The 18,262-nt window shown below is 54.4% G+C and overlaps 1 protein-coding gene across 4 annotated transcripts in view; it reads right to left on the reverse strand.

Moving 5' to 3' along the window:
• The window catches only part of PAPSS2 (3'-phosphoadenosine 5'-phosphosulfate synthase 2), a 59,278-nt gene that overhangs the window by 24,091 nt on the left and 16,925 nt on the right, over positions 1-18,262 (reverse strand). For 2 of the 4 annotated variants that reach the window (XM_056819085.1, XM_056819083.1), the window contains exon 1: positions 6,021-6,452. The exons of the other annotated variants lie outside the window; for them this stretch is intronic. In XM_056819085.1, the coding sequence (XP_056675063.1) occupies positions 6,021-6,266 (246 nt within the window). In that variant the 5' untranslated portion in view covers positions 6,267-6,452. Of the gene's footprint in view, positions 1-6,020; positions 6,453-18,262 lie in introns of those variants that run through there. 4 annotated transcript variants of the gene reach the window in all.

The raw sequence follows: 18,262 nt of genomic DNA on the forward strand, positions 1-18,262 counted from the left end.
ACTATCTATCTGTCTATCCATCCATCCATCCATCCATCCATTTTCCATCATTTGTCTAGCTATCTCTGCATCTATTCATCTCTCCATCTAACTATCTATCTACGTATCTATCTATCCATCCATCCATTTTCTATCATCTCTTCATCTATCTCTCCTATTCATCTCTCCATCTATCTATCTCTCTATCCATCCATCCATTTTCTATCATCTCTCCATCTATCTCTCCATCCATCCATCCATTTTCTATCATCTCTCCATCTATCTCTCCATCCATCCATCCATCCATCCATTTTCTATCATCTCTCCATCTATCTCTCCATCCATCCATTTCTATCATCTATCTCTCATCTATTCATCTCTCCATCTATCTCTCCATCCATCCATCCATTTTATATCATCTCTCCATCTACCTCTCCATCCATCCATCCATTTTATATCATCTCTCCATCCATCCATCCATTTTCTATCATCTCTCCATCTATCTCTCCATCCATCCATTTTATATCATCTCTCCATCCATCCATCCATTTTCTATCATCTATCTTTCATCTATTCATCTCTCCATCTACCTCTCCATCCATCCATCCATTTTCTATCATCTCTCCATCTGTCTATCTGCCTATCTACATCTCTCTCATCTCTCATCCTATCTAGAAATCTTCTGTCCCTTATGACTTGGCTCTGTCTGGCCCTCTAGCTAGACTTTGAGCTCTCTACAGTGATGTTGAACCACTATGGAAGGCACGGCTACTTTCTCCTCCATCACCACAGCTGGTTGCTCCGTTGTTCCTCTAGAAACGTGACTCTCAGGCTGAGTCCCAACACCGTGCACAGAGGATGTGCTCTTGTAGCTTCCCTTGTACTGAACCCTCTCTCTCCCAAGACACCCCAAGCTGGCGATGAGTGTAGGTCCCTGAGATCCTCTGTCTCTCTCGCTAGACTCTGCCCAAAGCTGCCTCCTCTGCCTGAAACTCTGGTGCACTGCTTGGCTGCCCTGTTCCTGCTGGCTGAGCCGTGTCTGTGCTCCTAAATGAGGAGCCATGCAAAGCTTTCCTCAATGGCCGCTTGCATTCCCCAGGAGGCCTGAGACACAGAGCTCAGCACTCTGGGCTGCTGTCAGACAGCTGAAGAGGCCACAAGGATGCTGGAGGAGGAGAAAATGTCTCTCTACAAGCTCATTTGGACCAGAGGGACTCCCTCCAATCAAGCAAAACATCCCATTCCCAATAGGCTTGGGATTCAACCTTGCCAAGGAATGAAGAGGCACCTAGAGCAGGAAGGGAGCCTGAGAAAAGCCAGAAATGCCATCCTGAACCACAGGGACACTTGCAGCATTTGGAGAGGATCCAGACCCCCTTGGCAGCAACCCCTACCCAGCTCTCCCCAAGGGGAAAATCCAGGCCTCCATTTTCTTTGAGAAAATGATGTATCTGTGGCAACAATGTTAAGACACCCGGCCATCGGGTTAGGGACCAGGAGAGCTGCGGCCCTCCTCTTCCCTTCCAACCACTTCATTTTTCTCCCTCTAACAGCAGATCCTTTTAAGAAATAAGAAATGTTTTACTCATTTTTTTAAACCTCGCTGTTCTCACTGCCCAATGGAAGCCTCACCTCTCCCAAAAGAATCCTCCTTCCCAAGAAGGAACAGCCACGCAACACAAGTCAACCAGGAGGTGGGCCGCCATGGCTGATGGCGCTCCCCATGGAAAACCCACTCTCGGTGGCCTTTGGGGGAGGGGACAGAAGACTCATTAGCTGTGCCCCGATACAGGACTCCATTGGATCAAATAGGTGATGAGGCAGCGGGGACAATCGGTGAGTGGAAACGGAGGGTCCTCTGAAATAAGACATCGGCTTGTGTGACGTCCATCCGCTCTGGAGTGAGCGATGGAGAAGAGGTGGGACAGCTGGCTCCTTGACCGTGGCCAAGCAGGCCCAGGCTCTCAACCACTCGGCTGGCTCTCTTTGCTCCCTGCAGCACACCCCCTCCTCCTCCATCTTTGTGCTTCTCCGCTTCCTCCAGTCAATTCCATTTCATTCAGCTCCAAAGACGCTATTAGTGCCCGTGGACAAAAGTTCTGCTGGGCATCGTCTCCTCCCTCCCTCTTTACCTGCTGAACTTCTTAAGCAGCCCTCAAAGCCCACCTCGCACATCACAATGTTCTCTTCGCTCCCGTCTCTTGGCCCGACTCGATTTTGTCCCACTTCCATAGGCCTGTCATCTGGATCCACATGCCGCTGGCCATCTACCTGGACTGTCTCTACGGTCCTGCCTGATGATTTAACCCCGAGCTTCTGTCTTAAAACGAATAGTGTGTATTTGTTCCAAGGCAGAAGAGCAGTGGAAGTTAAGTGACTTGCCCAGGGTCACACAGCTGGGAAGTGTCTGAGGTCATATTTGAACCCAGGACCTCCCATCTCCAGGCGTAGCTCTCCATCCACTAAGCCTCTGGCTGCCCCCATGATGATGTACCTGGCACAGAGGGGCCTCGAGTTTACACAATCTGAGCACAGAAGGTTAGGACCAAACTAGGCAATTCCCAAGAGCCAGCAGCCTTGGAAGCTCTCCGATTGCTCAATATCCTGTTTGGAGAATCTGAAGCAATCGCTCTGGATCAGACCCTGGCAGCAAGCAGGCGTCTCCCTGCCAGGGGGCTGGCAGAATTGCTACAGAGAGGGAGAATCTTCTGGGTGGGCATCAAGGACTCCTGAGGGGACCACGGAGGGGGTCACCGTAGCCAGGTACCCCCTGGTGGGAAAAGATGATCAAGCAGTCCCTGACGGTGACAGCTAAAGGGAAACCCAGTCATTGCTGTCATAGCAAGTGCACCTACGGCTTGGACCTGCATCCATCCGTTTACGGAGTGTTTGAAAATAAAGGGATTGTTCCTCAATGACATGCTAAAACAATCCTTAACATTCCTTTCCACTGGAGTTTTAAGGCATATGAGGAGCTGCGTGTTCATTATGCCCTCTGAGCCTTGCAACACCGCTGAGAGGTAAAGCAGAAAATATATGATTATCCCCATTTTCCTGATGAGAAAACTAAGACTCAGGGAGGCAAAAGGACTGGTTCTGTTGTCATGTAGCCAGAACGAGTCATTATCACCACTGTGATTTGATACAGTGCTAGAAATGCTAGCTCTAACAAGAAAAAGAAACGGAGGAGACAAGTGTTGGCGAAGAGGAAATAAAATGATCGCCCTTTTCAGAGGATATCATTGTATACCTGGAGCACCGTAGAGAGTCCAGGTAAATTATTGAAACAATTGCCAAGTTAACAGAAACAAAATGAAGTCTGACACAGCCAGCCAGCAAAACCCAGAAGTTTGAGAGAGAAAGAAAAATCTCATTCCAAATCACTACAAAATGAATAAATCTATCAGAAGACACACGAAGTACATGCCTGCAAGGCAAGGCAAGACACACTGGAGTGCCTACCGGGTGCTGTACACTGTGTGCTGGGAATGTAAACAGAACCCAAAGTCACAGTCTAAAGGAGGAAACTACACCAAAAGCAACACGGACAAACAAGAGAAATGCAGGCTCGCCTGAAAGATGATTCCAGAAGCAAAGCGCCAGCATTAGGAAGAGTCACAATAGGCTTCCTGCAACAGGCAGGATTTTAGGTCCTGAGAGAAGCCAGAGAAGCCAGGAGCCAGAGATGAGGAAGGGGAGAATTGCAGGTATAAGGGACAGCCCGAAAATGCATGAAGTTGGGAGATGCAGTGAACAGCAAGGAGGTCAGTGTCACTGGATGGCAGAGGACACACTGAGGGGAGGGATGGATATGACTGGAAAGGCAGAAAGGGTTCTTCATAGAAAAGGCAGATCTAAACAAGAAGACAAATATTAATTGTCCATGGCTGGGCTGGGCCAATATATTTTAAATGATGTTATTACCTAAATTAATTTGTTTATTCAGCATTGTACCAACCAAACTACCAAAGAATCATTTTAGGGAGCTAGAAAAAAATGTAACAAAATGTATCTGGAAGAGAAAAGCTAAGGGAAATATATATATATATATATATATATATATATAATTTTTTTTAAGTGGCAAGGATGGTAGTAGATTTCAGTGATTATCAACATGATTTGGTTCTGGCTAAAAAATAAGAATGTCAACCAATTGAACAGAATAGATGCACAACATCAGAAGCAAATTAATGTAGAGGTCTGGGAGTACAAAGGAAAGATCAAAACAGTGCCTGCCCTCAAGGAGCTCCTATTCTGATGAGGGAATAACAGGCAAATAACCAGGTCCATACAACCACGACCTTATTCCCAGCCCTTTCTTAGCTTATGTCTACACTCTTACCATAGCTTTGGAATATCTCTGAGCCTCTATCCTAGTTGTCTGACTCCATCCTACCATATCTGCCAGTTCAAATGTTACCAAAACCCCCTTCATCAGGGAACTGCATGCTTTAAAGCCATCCAATGGGAAGAAATAAGTTGGCAAAGATTTGCCCTTCTAGGCTTCAACATGTGTTTTAAAGGGCTGCTCCTTGCCAATGAAAACAAAACTAAAGAGAATAGAGAACCCAGAAAGAATACAGAGGTGTGTGTGAGGAAAGAGACAGACAGACAGACAGAGACACAGAAAGAGAGAGAGAGAGAGAGAGAGAGAGAGAGAGAGAGAGAGAGAGAGAGAGAGAGAGAGAGAGAGAGAGAGAGAGAGAGAGAGGGAGGGAGGGAGGGAGAGGGAGAGAGAGAGAGAGAGGGAGAGGGAGAGGGAGAGGGAGAGAGACAGAGAGAGAGAGAGGGAGAGAGACAGAGAGAGAGAGGGACAGAGAGAGAGAGGGAGGGAGGGAGAGAGAGACACACACACAGACACAGAGAGAGAGAGAGAGAGAGAGAGAGAGAGAGAGAGAGAGAGATCACAACAAACTCCAGTTGAACTCATGGGTCAAATAAATTTTAAGAAGAAAAGGCTTAGGGAGGGGGGTGCAGCTGGGAGGCTCAGTGGATGGAGAGCCAGCCCAGGGAGGTCCTGGGTTCAAATTTTACCTCAGACACTTCCTAGCTGGGTGACCCTGGGCAAATCATTTAACTCCCATTGCCTAGCCCTTACTGCTATTCTCCCTTGGAACCAATATGTACTATGATTCTATAACTGAAGGTAAGGGTTAAAGAAGAGAAGAGAAGAGAAGAGAAGAGAAGAGAAGAGAAGAGAAGAGAAGAGAAGAGAAGAGAAGAGAAGAGAAGAGAAGAGAAGAGAAGAGAAGAGAAGAGAAGAGAAGAGAAGAGAAGAGAAGAGAAGAGAAGAGAAGAGAAGAGAAGAGAAAAGAAAAAGGAACAGTTTGCTTCTTCCCAATGGGAAGGGGTGGAGGAGGTAACTTTCCTACTGAAGCAACAGAGCTCATCCGATAAAGGCTGATGAAGGATTGTGGGACTACTTTAAAGCTTGCTCAATGACACTGAGAGAAGGAGAAAAGAGAGCCAGTGTGTGCTTAGGCAGGGCCTTTCCTCTGTGGGTACAACATCCAATCTAATGGGCGCTGGCAGTAATTAATGACTGATAACTCCCACATTCAGCAAAGACACCAAAAAATGTCCCGCCTCATTAATGATTAACAAAATGCCCAGGAAAGCAAACTGTGCTCACCCACTCACTCCCTCACTCATTCCCTCTCTCACGCCCACTGGCTTGGCAAAACAAATGGAAATGATAAGGGCCCCTGCTGACAGGGCTGTCAGCATCTGCTTTTGGCAGCGAGGCCCATTGAAGCAGGCTTCTTCCAAGTAGGTAGGCACCAAGAGGAAGAAAATGCCCTCTGCCTCAGGAGCCAGGAACTGGGCCATCAGCCGGGAGCCCCAAAGGAAGTCATTAGTGTGGCAGGGGAGGGAGGGGGGGGCAGGGAGAAAGAGAGTGACAGAGAGAGGGAGGGAGAGGGAAAGAGAGAGACAGAGAGAGAGACAGAGAGGATGAGGGAGGGAGAGGAGAGGGAGATGGAGAGAAACAGACAGAAACGGGGGCGGGGACGGCGGGGGGGGGGGGGGGGACACACACGCACCCAGAAGAACGGCTTGTCGGAAGCTCTTTCCAGCTGCGTTCTACGCAATGCCCAAAGCAGAACTGGAAACAAGCCCGCAGCTGGGAGGAGCCGGCCACAAGCACTGGGGACTTTGCGAAATAACAAAAAGGAGGACTGGAAGGACTTCCAGGTCTGTCTATTGGAGAAAGAGCAGAAGGAGCGCTGCGGCCCCAGCCCAGGCCAAGCACTGCCCGCGCCTCTGCCGGGGTTTCTGCTCGGAGCCATACAAACAGCGCGCGCTCTCCCTCACTCCAAAGTATTAGCGGAGGCTGCGTAAGAAGTTTGCCCGGACTCTGAGCCCCGGATGTTTGCACGGGGCTCCCAAGGCAATTGGGCAATCGAAGGAAAAGGAAGCCATAAAATAAATCTCAGCTGCGGGTGGCTCCTCCTCGCCTGGTGGCTGCTCTCGGATGCTCTCTCGGACGTCGGACCTCCCTCCCCAGCCAGCAGCGCCCACTCCCAGTTACGCTGGGGGAAGGGCTTCTAGAATCCGTCCCTCTCCGGAGCTCTCCCCGACCCCTGCCCTTAGGGCCAGTGCTGGCCAGCGCCTGCCTTAAATCCTCCCAGCAGGCTCTCCTAGTCCCTAGAGCCTCCTTGTGATTCTTCTCTTTAAACCCTCACCTTCCATCTTAGAATCAATTCCGGGTATTGTTCCAAGGCAGAAGAGCAGTGAAGTTAGGCAATAGGGGTTAAGTGACTTGGCCAGGGTCACACAGCTGGGAAGTGTCCGAGGTTAGATTTGAACCCAGGATCTCCTGTCTCTCAATCCACTGAGCCACCCGGCTTCCCACACACACACACACACACATGATGTTTAAGGCATGTGCTATCCATCTGACCATCCATCCACTTCACTGCTTGCCCCGAACCCCTCCTTTTCTGGTCCCACATTTCCTAGATTCGCTTCCTCCCCAATTCCAATAGACCAGTTTCATTGAACAAGAGCACCCACAACGGTGGATTCCCCCAGGCTGGGTCACACTCACTGGGTCACTTCATCAGCTCCCCGGCTTTAACTATCATCTCAAGGCAGCTGACTCCCAGACAGCCTTGCCTCTGTTCCTCACGTGTGATGCTTGGTCTCCAGCCTCCATCCCTTTGCCTTAGGTGTCCCATGTCACCTCACATCTGCTTCCCAGAATTCCTCTCTTCCCCTAGACCCAGCTCCCACACCTCTTACAAGAAGCCTTCCCAGATCCCTCCAACTGCCATCCCTCTTCGTCCCCCCCCCCCCCCCCCCCCCGCACTCTGCCTCCAGTTTAAGGACTTTGTTTACATCTGGATTCTTCAGCTCCACATGTGTGCAGGATTGTGTCTGCCTACAGAAGTATCCACACATCCCTGTTTCTCCTCCATTGGGATGGAAGCTCAGGGCAAGTGGGGAAGGCTTCCTCCTTTGTGCCTTTCGCCCAGTGCCCAGAGCTCGGCGAGGATTCTGGCAGAAACAAATACTCCTGGCTGGGGAGGTGCCAGGCTCCAGAGCCCACACAGAGGGACAAGGGAAGACGATGACTAGGAAGGCCCCAGGGGTGCTTAGAAGGAAGCCCCCTTCTCAATGACGTCCACCATGACTCTCCTTGAACACAAGCCATCCCTGGCAACGCGCCACTAATAAGAACTACTTGTGTGCCCCTGGGTGAGTCACTTACGCACTGCCTAGCCCTCCTCAGTCTTCTGCCTTAGAACTGATACGAAGACCAAAAGTAACAGTTAAAAAAAGGAGGGGGAGGGGTTGGACTAGGGCCAATCCTCTAAAATTCCTTCTAGCTCCGAGTCGGCCCGAGTGCTGTAGCTCCCATGTTACTATTCTGCCGTTACATGTATTATGTTGGAGTATCTATTGTTTGTAGCAGGCAGCCTCTCTTGGTTAGCCCTGAACTCCTTTGCTCATCCTTTTCACTGTGCTCCTGTCTCTGCTTCTTGCCCCAGACACCTGGCTGATCAAGTCTCCTGGAAATGCCCATCCTCCGAGGCAGCTGGGATACTGAGTAGCTGAATCATCCCATCAAGTGATACTCTGTATAGTGCCACGTCGGTTAATGGGCTTTGTTCTCCAGGATAACATGGTATCGTTACAGATTTCCAGCATATCCTGATGGCTTTTGCAGGGAGCTACAACATTTCTGTCCCCAGGAACAGGCCACCGGCCCTCAGGTCATGGAGGCAGGAGACTCAGCAGTGCCATCCCCGAGTTCACCAGCTGGTGATGGGTTTGAACAAGGATTTCTAGGACTGTTTTTTTTGGAAGGATTTCTGGGTGAGAGAGAACAGAAGCCAACGAGTTCTTCCTGTCACCCACCAGAGGAGAGGAGGGAGGTCAAGAGAGGTGCCAAACCTCTAGGTACCAGTTCCCCTCCCACCCCCTTGGGATCCAAGGGAGAAACAATGGTGTCAAACACTGAGAAGCCAAAGCTCCTCTTTCCCCAGCCTGACAACTGATGAATGAGCATCATTGAGCCTGGAGAGTGGCCAGAGGAAGCTAAACATTTCCTCCCCACTTACCTATTAAAGAAAGACTAGCTCAAAGCTCACCTCCCCACCAAGCGGGTAGATGAGTTCCTTTCATTTGGGAGAGGGCAGAGTCAGGAGAAGAAGCTTCTGCAGCCCAACTTGTTGGGTCACTGGTTTCTTCTTCCTGCCCCAATGGGTCACTGTTCTTTCCTCACTATTCAGTTATTTTGTTTCCACTTTGACATCAAAGAAAAGGTGGCAGCTGATAAATCTTATTTTTGTGATTGGTGCAGCCACAGGGAAAGGTCTGGACACACACGCACACAAACACACACACCATTGACAAAAGTTCCCTAAGAAAGCACAAGTTTCCACAAGCAGAGAGATTAAAAATATAAATGCAAACTGATCCCCAAACCTAGTAGAGATAAGCCCTGGAAAGAAAAGTGACTCAAGCTCACAAAAGGGGAATTCACCACACCCAAAAGGCTGCCTCTTAAAGGGAAATGCATCCTCTAAATGCTACAAAGCACACAAAGTCCTAGGAATGGGAACTCCACATCCCTGCTCCATGTGTCCCCCCTGCCAAAGGCTATACCAGGCCAATCTCCATCTACCAGGTCATAGATGGGTTACAATGGGGCCTGCTGGAGGGAATTTCCCATTTGGTGAGTCTTACAGCAGAGAGGAGTCAGCACACCTAAATCCCTGCTGGGTCACCTGAGGCTCATCTCTAAAATGAGAGGTTGGACATCTAGCCTCTGAGGCAACTTCCAGCTCTACTCTAATGATCCCAGCTCCTTCCCCGATTTCTAAATGTCCTGTAACATCCTTGAGAGCCAAGCCCAGGTCTTCAATTCCATGCAGAATATTTTACTACAAGCTCCTGTGCCAGGGACAGGGAAGGACAAGAAGGCGCTCTCAGGGACATTAGCTTGGGTAGGACTGAAACAGCAGCTGTCCTGGGCCAGCTGGGATGAGCGGCATAAGGAAAGGGAGGGAGTCTTTGCAGTCCCCACACTGTGCCCAGGACGGTGTTTTGTCCTTGGTGGGTGTTCCACAAATGCTTCTGGCCTGACTGGCTGAAAATGTGTTGAAACAACATTGAGCTGGGGTCAGTCTGGATCACAAGGGTGTTTCTCTGAAAATATGTCCTAATCTGGCTTTGGGTCCTGCCTGAGTAAACAATCAGAGTGGGGACAAGGGGAGAGTTGGCTGGGCTCTCCTCCTCCCAGAACAAGGCTGGGCTCGCCTCACCCCATGCAGCTGGAAGGAGCCGTTTTTCCTTACAAAATCTTCTCTTTCAGGCAAGAATCCCTCCACCTTCCTGCCCCTGCCCAAGGCACAGGCCACAGTCCAAATGGCAATTCTAATCCGGGCTGAGCCATTCATCAGCCCCTAAATCACTTCCTTTCCTTCTCTAGGCCTCAGTTTCTTCATCTGTCAAATGGGGAGAGGAGAGGAGATGACCTCCAAGGTCCAGTAGCGTGTCATGGAGGAGTCCAAGTCTTGGCGACCCTTTGTGACTTTTGGGAAACGTAGCAGGAAGGCCTAAGAGCTGAGTTCAAAACCACCGCCAGAAAGAGAGGGCAGAAGAACAGGACTCGGGAGCCCTCAGAGACCCCCGGGATGGACAAGAGTGAGGCAGGCTCACTCTTCAGGTGGCTGCTCCGCTTCCCCAGCCCGCCAGAAAGGAAAGGCTGGAGAAGACGGACTCCCACAAGAAGGGGGGATCTTTGCGAATCTGCCTAGAGGGGCTCCATCGCTGCTCCATTCGAGCAACAACACGTTCTTTATTTGTTTAAACACACAGGGGAGCGGCGAGGTGGCTTATTGGACGGCCAAGCCTAGAGACTGGTGGTCCTGGGTTCAAATCTGACCAGAGGTGAGATACTTCCTGGCCTGAGCCTGGGCTAGTCATTAACCCCCAGTGCCTAGCCCTTAGTGCTCTTCTGCCTTGGAGTCCACCCTGATTCTAGGAGAGGAGGTAGGGTAGAAGGGCGCAAGGGGAAGAGCTGGGGTTCAGATTCAGGGAGCCCAAAATGACAGATCACAGGATAATAGAGTTCAGAAGAGAGCGGGGACTCTGGTGGCCATTGGGTTGAACCTCCTCATTTCAGAGATAAGAAAACCATCAAAACGTAAGTGACTGTCCCAAGGTCACACAGACAATGGGGCCAAGTGACTTGTCCAGGGTCACACAACTAAGATGTGTCTGAGGTTAAATTTGAACCCAAGACCTCCTGTTTCTAGGCCTGCTCAAATAACACTGTAATAGGTCTTTGTGTCTGTCAGTGGAGAAGGGACAGAACTTGAATGAGGGGCTTCCTGGTTCCGAGCCCCGAGCTCCATCCACAGTAGCCCCCCCAGCTGCCTCCAGCTCTGCTCAGGAGGCCTGAAGCAGTCTGGGATTCCACCAGGCCTGGCGCTGCTCCGGTGTCCCCCTCTGAGATTCTGTGCACTGGCCTGGGAGACTAGGGAGCCCTGAAGATTAGGGAGCCCTGAAGACTAGGGAGCCCCAGAGACTAGGGAGCCTGGGAGACTAGGGAGCCCCAGAGACTAGGGAGCCCCAGAGACTAGGGAGCCCCGGAGACTAGGGAGCCCCAGAGACTAGGGAGCCCCGGAGACTAGGGAGCCCCGAAGACTAGGGAGCCCCGGAGACTAGGGAGCCCCAGAGACTAGGGAGCCCTGGAGACTAGGGAGCCCTGAAGACTAGGGAGCCCCGGAGACTAGGGAGCCCCGGACACTAGGGAGCCCCAGAGACTAGGGAGCCCTGAAGACTAGGGAGCCCCAGAGACTAGGGAGCCCCAGAGAATAGGGAGCCCCGAAGACTAGGGAGCCCCAGAGACTAGGGAGCCCCAGAGACTAGGGAGCCCCGGACACTAGGGAGCCCCGGACACTAGGGAGCCCCGGACACTAGGGAGCCCCGGACACTAGGGAGCCCTGGACACTAGGGAGCCCCGGAGACTAGGGAGCCCCAGAGACTAGGGAGCCGGGGAGCCGGGCCGCCCCAGGCCATGGTGGGCTCAGGCAGTCTCCAGAGCTGGGCTCCCTCTGAGGACCGCCGTCTTCCAGCCATCCCAGATGGGGCCCGTGTGCTGCCCCCTAAGGCAGAGGATCTGCAGCCACCGGGGTCCGAGCCCAGGCAGAGGCCGTCCTGAACTCGTCCCAGAGACACGGCTCGAGGCCCAGCTCAGACCCCAGCTGCCGGCCGGGCCTCAGCCTGGGGCGTCTCCACAGTCCCTCGGGGCGCTGCGTCTCGGCTCCGGGTTTGGGGCAACGTGCTGAGCCGGTGATTTCACGGCATCCCAGACTCAGAGCTTGCCGGGACCTTCCAGTCCATCCGGTCCAACCTGTTCTCTTTCCAGACGAGGGAACGAAGGCCCAGGAGCGGGACGGCCCTTCTCGCCCCCGATAATCCGGGACGCCCTGTGGAGGGTCGGAGGAGGACCTTCCCGCCTCTCACCGAAGCCCCGGCTTCCCCGGCGGGGGCTTTCTTGGCAGACACGCAGAGGTTGGCCATTTCCTTCTCCGGCTTCTTTTCCAGATGAGGGAGCAGAGCCAAGCAGGGCCAAGTGACTTGCCCAGGGTCACCCAGCTGGGAAGCGTCTGAGGCCAGAGTGGAACCCAGGACCAAGAAGTCACATCCCATAGACAGGGCGCCTCCGTGGGGTGCCCATCCCAGCATCGGGGTGTCGAATGCCGATCCAGGCTGAGAGGCTGCAGGTTCTTGGCGCTCCCCTTTCCAGGAGGAAGCTCCCCTCCATTGTTGGGTGCTTTCAAAGCGTCCCTCCTGCTTCGTGTCTTCCTCCGCTCTGTGATGCGGGTGCCGTCCCTCGGCCCAGACTGGGCGCTCGGGGACACCAAAGCCCCCGGTGGGAACTAGAACCAGGAAGGCTGCTCCGGCGCATCGCCGTGCGGGGACGACGAGGGGGAGATCCGGGAAGCTGGGGGAGCCTCGGAGGAATGGACGCAGCCTGAAGTGGGCAGAACCTCGAACACATGCCAGCGGGGTGTGTGCTTGGAACCCCAAACTCTCTAGGTGGGGCTGGTCTGTCATGGGCAAAAGTGGGGGAGAGGCCCCCTTTGCTGCCATGTCTGCAGTGTAGACTCCCGCCCAGTCAGACAGGGCCATTGGGGCTTCTGACCATTGAAGAGACGCTTCCTTGTCCCAAGGGCCGTCCCGGCGTGGAGGGGAAGATCCTCATCCCAAAGTGGAGGACACGTAAAGAAAGGAAAAATGGCGCCCGCAAAACGTTTAGAATGAAAACAAAGTGGGCAAAGCTAAGGTCCAGCCCAGCCCTGGCCGGACTCTGGGATTCAGCCCAGGCTCAGCCCCAGCCCTCAGCCTGGATCTGGCCCTCAAGGCAGCGGCAGGAAATGGGCACGAGGATGCCGCCTCGCGGGCAGGAAGCTGGCAGAGACCAGATAAAGACGTTTCCAGATGATCTGTGTGAGATACTCGTCGTGAAAGGCCACGTGATGGCCCAAAGCTGGGGACGAGCCCCAGGGGAGCAGGTCGGGCCAGGCTAACGTGGGATCCCTCTCCGGTGGCCGGTCTTTAGTGAGGGACTCAGGAAGACAGCGAGGCAGGTCTGGGGGTGACGGAGGAGGAGCCTCTCCATCGGGGGCTCAGCCTGGAGGCCTCTTCACGGTGGGGGACACGCGTGGGCGCCCATCCTGCTGGCAGAGCCTGGGGAAGCCCAGTGAGGTGCGCCATTGTGGGGGGTTCACTTTGGTCTGGCCCGCACCATCCCTGCTGTGGGGAACGGTAGGGGTGAGTCCGGGTCCGAGCTCTGGAGATCTAGGCTTAGGAAACTCCTGGTGACTCTCGGACCCAGACCCTGTTTTAAGCCGTGGAGCCCCTGCCGGTAAGGGGTGGGGTGCACCCCCAGCCCTCGCGGCTCCACTCCCAGCGCACCCCATTAGCACAGTCAATGAGTTTTGTTGGAAACCAACTCCTTGCAGCCTTTCCTGGACAGGCTAGTTTCTGGAAGGAGGAGAGTGGCTCTCCGAGGCAAAGATCAAGCTAAAAACATGGCGGCATGGGAGAAAACTGCGTAGAGGACCCCAGAATCCTAGTGGACCAGGGGGCTGTAGATTTAAAGCCAGAGGGGACCCCGGGGAGCACGTGGCCCCCCCTTCCTCATGTCAGAGAAAACAGAGGCCCCAAGAAGGGCTGAATAAATTAGCCCGGATCCCCCAGCCGCAGACTACGTGGGCAATTTCACGGCCACACGGCCTGCCCACGACGGTACTCGGCGGGTCAGGCACACGCAGGGAGGGCTCTGGCTTGGGAGCCCCAAGGAGCGCCCCTTGCTCTCCAGGGAGCCACACCACTGACCATCTCAGCCCTCGTTTGTAAGCTGAGGCCGACTTCCCGAGCCCAGGGCTTGTGGGGAGGAAAAGGTCGTGTAGCGGCTGCAGCACCCCCGAGCGGTGGGCTCTGACGTCCGCGAAGTCCTCTGGCCCTCCCGTGTGCACACAGCTGGGGCGGTGGCTCAGAAGGGCCTGGGCCATGGCTGGCTTCTTGCCCCTCCTGGCTATCGGACCCCCAGGACAGTGACCCCCGCACAGAGCCTCTAAAGCGACGAGGAGTTGCCCTTCGGCACCGCTGGAGATGCCTAACGCTGACGACATCCCAGGACATCCTCTCGTGGCCCCCCCTCGAGGGAGTGAGCCCCGAGGTCCAGCCCCCCACCCCAGGGTGCTGCAGGGCTTCCCCACCTCCCTCCTCTCCGTTGGTCTCCTGCCTGCTGTCCTGGGCCACCCCGCAATGGAATGTCGTCAAGTCCTCAGACCTGCGGTGAGCGAGGGCAGCGCTCCAGTGGGATCAGCCCACCATCTGCAAAGCCGAGCTGGGGATGCCGGGTCTCTGGGAGTGCCCATCCTCCCGGGGAGTGGGGCGAGGAAGGCGGCCCGACAGACGCCCATCGGTCACTGCAAGGCCATTAGGGAGGGGGACGCCGGCAGCCGCTGGAGGGTGGGACGGGGAATCCGGGAAGCTGAGGAGGAGGAGGGACGCCTGAGCCATCTCCCTGGTGCCCGCTGATGCCCGCTGATGCCCGCTGATGCCCGCTGTGCTCCCACCCGAGACAAGCCTCCCGCCTGCCACGTTTTTAAAAATCTCCTCCAAGGGGTGCAAAGGGGAGCCCCAAAGGCTCAGCCCTCTCGCCGTAAGTGGGTCGTGTCCCCTCGTCGTCCTGGAGCCTCCACTCGGGCAGCTGGTGCCTCTGCCTTGCCCACCCCCTCCACCTCCCCTGGTTCTCCAAGCAGCTTCCACGACGGGCTTTTCCACTCGGACCCAAAGTCTGCAAAGGGATCCTTTTCAGCCCGGAGGCCTCGCCTCGCTCCCTATTACACAGATCTTCCCCAGGTAAAAATAGTTCCAGTCTTGTGGGCAGTCAGCCTTGACTCACGGTCCAAACATGTGGGCTTTCTCCAGGCAGGGCCGGCCGGCGTCTCTGTGGGAAGCAGGAACTGTCTTTCTGCCTGAGCCGGGGGGGCCGGGGGCAGCGCAGGGGAGCAGCTGAGAGGCTCCTCGGTCTGATTCGGGTCAATAATGGGACCCCGAGACCTGGGCGCCAGCCCAAGAGCCAGCCCGCGGCTGCCACAACTCCCACGTGCCCACCCAAGACTTGGCATGATCAGAATCCTGAATCTGGCCATGGATCTGCCATCTTCATTTATCAGAAAGGGGGAGCCATTGTGGAAGGGAAAAGACACAGAATGAGGGGGAATCCGCGCAGGCTCCCCACCTCCAGGGCTCAAGAAAGCCGAAGTGGGAACCAGAGAGCACCATCTTTCCAAGGAAAAGATGGGGCGGCAGGAAGGCTCAGGAGGAGGACTGAGGGCCTGGAGTCGGCCGTGGGGAAGCCCCGCGTTCCTCCTCGGTGAAATGAGGGGGTCCAACGGGCTGCTCTAGAAGGCCTCTTGGAGCTCTGGTCAGGATCTGAATCTGCACGGACCCTCCGTGGCTCCCGCCTTCCACCCAACGTTGCGGAGAGCTCTCTCCCCCACGACTCCAGGCCCTCGGCATGATCAGGGGTTACTATCAGCAGTTAAACCTCCGCTCTGTCTCATGCGTCCTCGGGACAGCCACGGCTTTATCTCCACATGAAACGGCCGAGTGACCTCCGGAAGTTCCCGGACAGAAAAAAATGGTTGACCAGGAACAAGAATTCCTGAAGCGTTTGTGCCGCGTCGGGGCTGCTTGTGGGTGCTTCCCCTGGTAGCCGGGCACGCAGCACAGTCCCCGACCGCAGGAGGCACTTCCTACTTGCTGTCTGGCTGTCCTCTGTGCTCGGGATATACAAAGGCCAAAGCTCGATGGTCCTTGTAGGGGAGATGTGCAGCAATGGGCGCGTGCAAGGTCCGTCCAGAGAAGGAGTCTTGTTATTTCTGTCTTCCCTGGTCAGACCTACCCCCCCCCCCATGTGCCCAGGAAGAGCCTCCGGGAATTCAACTATCCAATATTAATTAACCAACTAGCACGGCCAAAGGCCAGTTCACAAACCCTCTTGCAGAAGGAACGATGCTCTAAATTATTTGGAAAGCGCACTGATTCATGAAGTCAGATTCATGGGTCACAGAGTAAGAAGGCACTTAGAAATCAGTTAGTTTGGGGCAGAGGAGTAGCTCAGTACATTGAGAGCCAGGGCTAGAGATGAGAGGTCCTGAGTTCAAATCTGACCTCAGACACTTCCTAGCAGGGTGACCTTGGGCAAGTCACTTCACTCCCATTGCCCAGCCCTCACGGCCCTTCAGGATCCCTCCAGGGATGGGAATGGGCCCTGCCCCCACAGCTTATTACCCTTGTGTTGGTAGAGAAGCCAAGAGAGGAAGTATCATTGCTATCTTGCAGATAAAACCGTTTTGATGGTTTCTCCTGCTGGCCCACCCCAAGCCTTGGTGCTGCCATCTGCCAGAGAGAGGGGCAAAGGCTTCTGGTGTTGACGCAAGGAATTACTAACAGTTGATATCTCTCCGCATTGACAATGTGTTTATTAAACAAGTTACCGACATTTTCTCATTGGAACCTCGCAGCCACCTGTTTGGGGGAGGCCCTCTGGGGCTTGTTATTCCCAATGGGCAGATGAGGAAATGAGAGCTCAAAAGTTCAATAACTCACCCAAGGTCATAAAACTGTCCAGAATCGTTGGCTGGATTTGAACCCGAGGCTCTCCGGAATCCAAGGTTGAGCTTTACTCTTCTAGCCCACCCTGTCCCTGAACCAGATCGTGGACTCTGAAACTAGAGAGGAGATAAGCCGCGGAGACCTTTTTCCTTCCTTCCATCGGGATATCGGAATGAAGCCAGCCATCATCCCAGCCAAGAAAGGCTTGCCAACTGCTGGGGGTCCAGACAGACGCAAAGGCTGCCCGCTGCTTGGGTCTTCGGCACCTGCCATCCCGGGCACGCAGGAAGACTCCGGTGAGCGTCCTCCGTCACATCCATCCAGGAATGCGGCTCCCTCCGAAGCTGGCCTCCGTCTGTGAGCCAGGAAAGGAGGCTAGACCTGGAGCCCGAGAGCCCGAACTCACCCATCTGTGACATCAAGGGTTGGGCTCGGGGGCTCTTCGGTCCCCTCTGGCTCGAGCGGCCCCACTACGCTGAGAAGGCGCCCCGTGATGACTCCCAAGTCAGATCTCTCCCAGCCTCGGGGTGGGAGGGGAGGGAGGAGGCAGAGAATTGGGGAACTTGAAAAATGAATATTAAAAAGTCATTTTAAAGAGGCAACAAACTGGCGAGGAAGAAGGGCTGGACCTGGAGTCGAGGCCTGGGTTTGAATTCTGCTCTGCCAGGATCGGTCTATGCGCCTGGGCAAACAGAGGCTGAGCCCCCTGGATGACCCTAGACAAGGGACTTTTGAGTTCTGAACCCCACCTTCTCTGTCTCTAGAAAGGCGACGGCAATGCTCGTCCCTCCCGGGATGGCCAGAAAGCGGGGACTGTCAGAAACGTCCGTTTGATGAGCATTTTCCTAGGTCTGTTTCTGTCTCCGTTCCATGGATGAGCCTGTGAGGTCCCCCGGGACGCTGTGAGATCACAGCCCGCCCAGAGATGGTTCTGCAAGTACATCTCGCATCGAAGGGGCCCCCGAATGCCGCCGGCCGAGCCGTCCTTCAGAGCATTGTTCCTGGGGAGCCCCCCCAAGACAAAACTGCCCACGTGGGAAGCTCGTGGGGAGAAGCAAAAATGAAAACTTTGCTCCTACTGACGCCAGGGACTCCGGATTGCTGCTGAGTCTCGGCGCATGGAAGCCTTGACGTCTCCTGCTTCAAGCGTCCGGAGGTGACTTTCCTTAAGCAAGTGGGCTGACGAGGAGGCAGCAGCCAGGAAGAGCGGGTGGAGAGGGAGCCCCGCTGCCCGCTCGCCCCCTCCCGCGACGAGACACATCAAGGCAGGACCCCAGCTCGTTGGATAGACCTCTTGGGGTGAACACGTGGGAAGGTATGGCCAAGAGGTGATAGAAGAGAACTGTGTCGTAACGAGGAGTCACAGGACACTAGAACCGGTGATCTAGAGCTGGAGGAGACCTCAGGCACCATCGAATGCAGGTCCTTCATTTTACAGAGACAGAAACTCCAGTTCAGGGTGGCGGGGAGGGGGGGTGACTGGTCCAAGGTCTCACGGTTAGTTGTTATCCTTCAGACCGAAGACAATCAAGATGACACTCTTCCAGGGCCAGCGGACGGCACGTCTGACTAGGACTGGTCAGAAGACTCTACCGTCGGACGGGCACGAATAGATCCTACAGATGTTTGGGCT

The sequence above is a fragment of the Monodelphis domestica genome, chromosome 1, assembly GCF_027887165.1.
Source record: "Monodelphis domestica isolate mMonDom1 chromosome 1, mMonDom1.pri, whole genome shotgun sequence".
NCBI lineage: Eukaryota > Metazoa > Chordata > Mammalia > Didelphimorphia > Didelphidae > Monodelphis > Monodelphis domestica.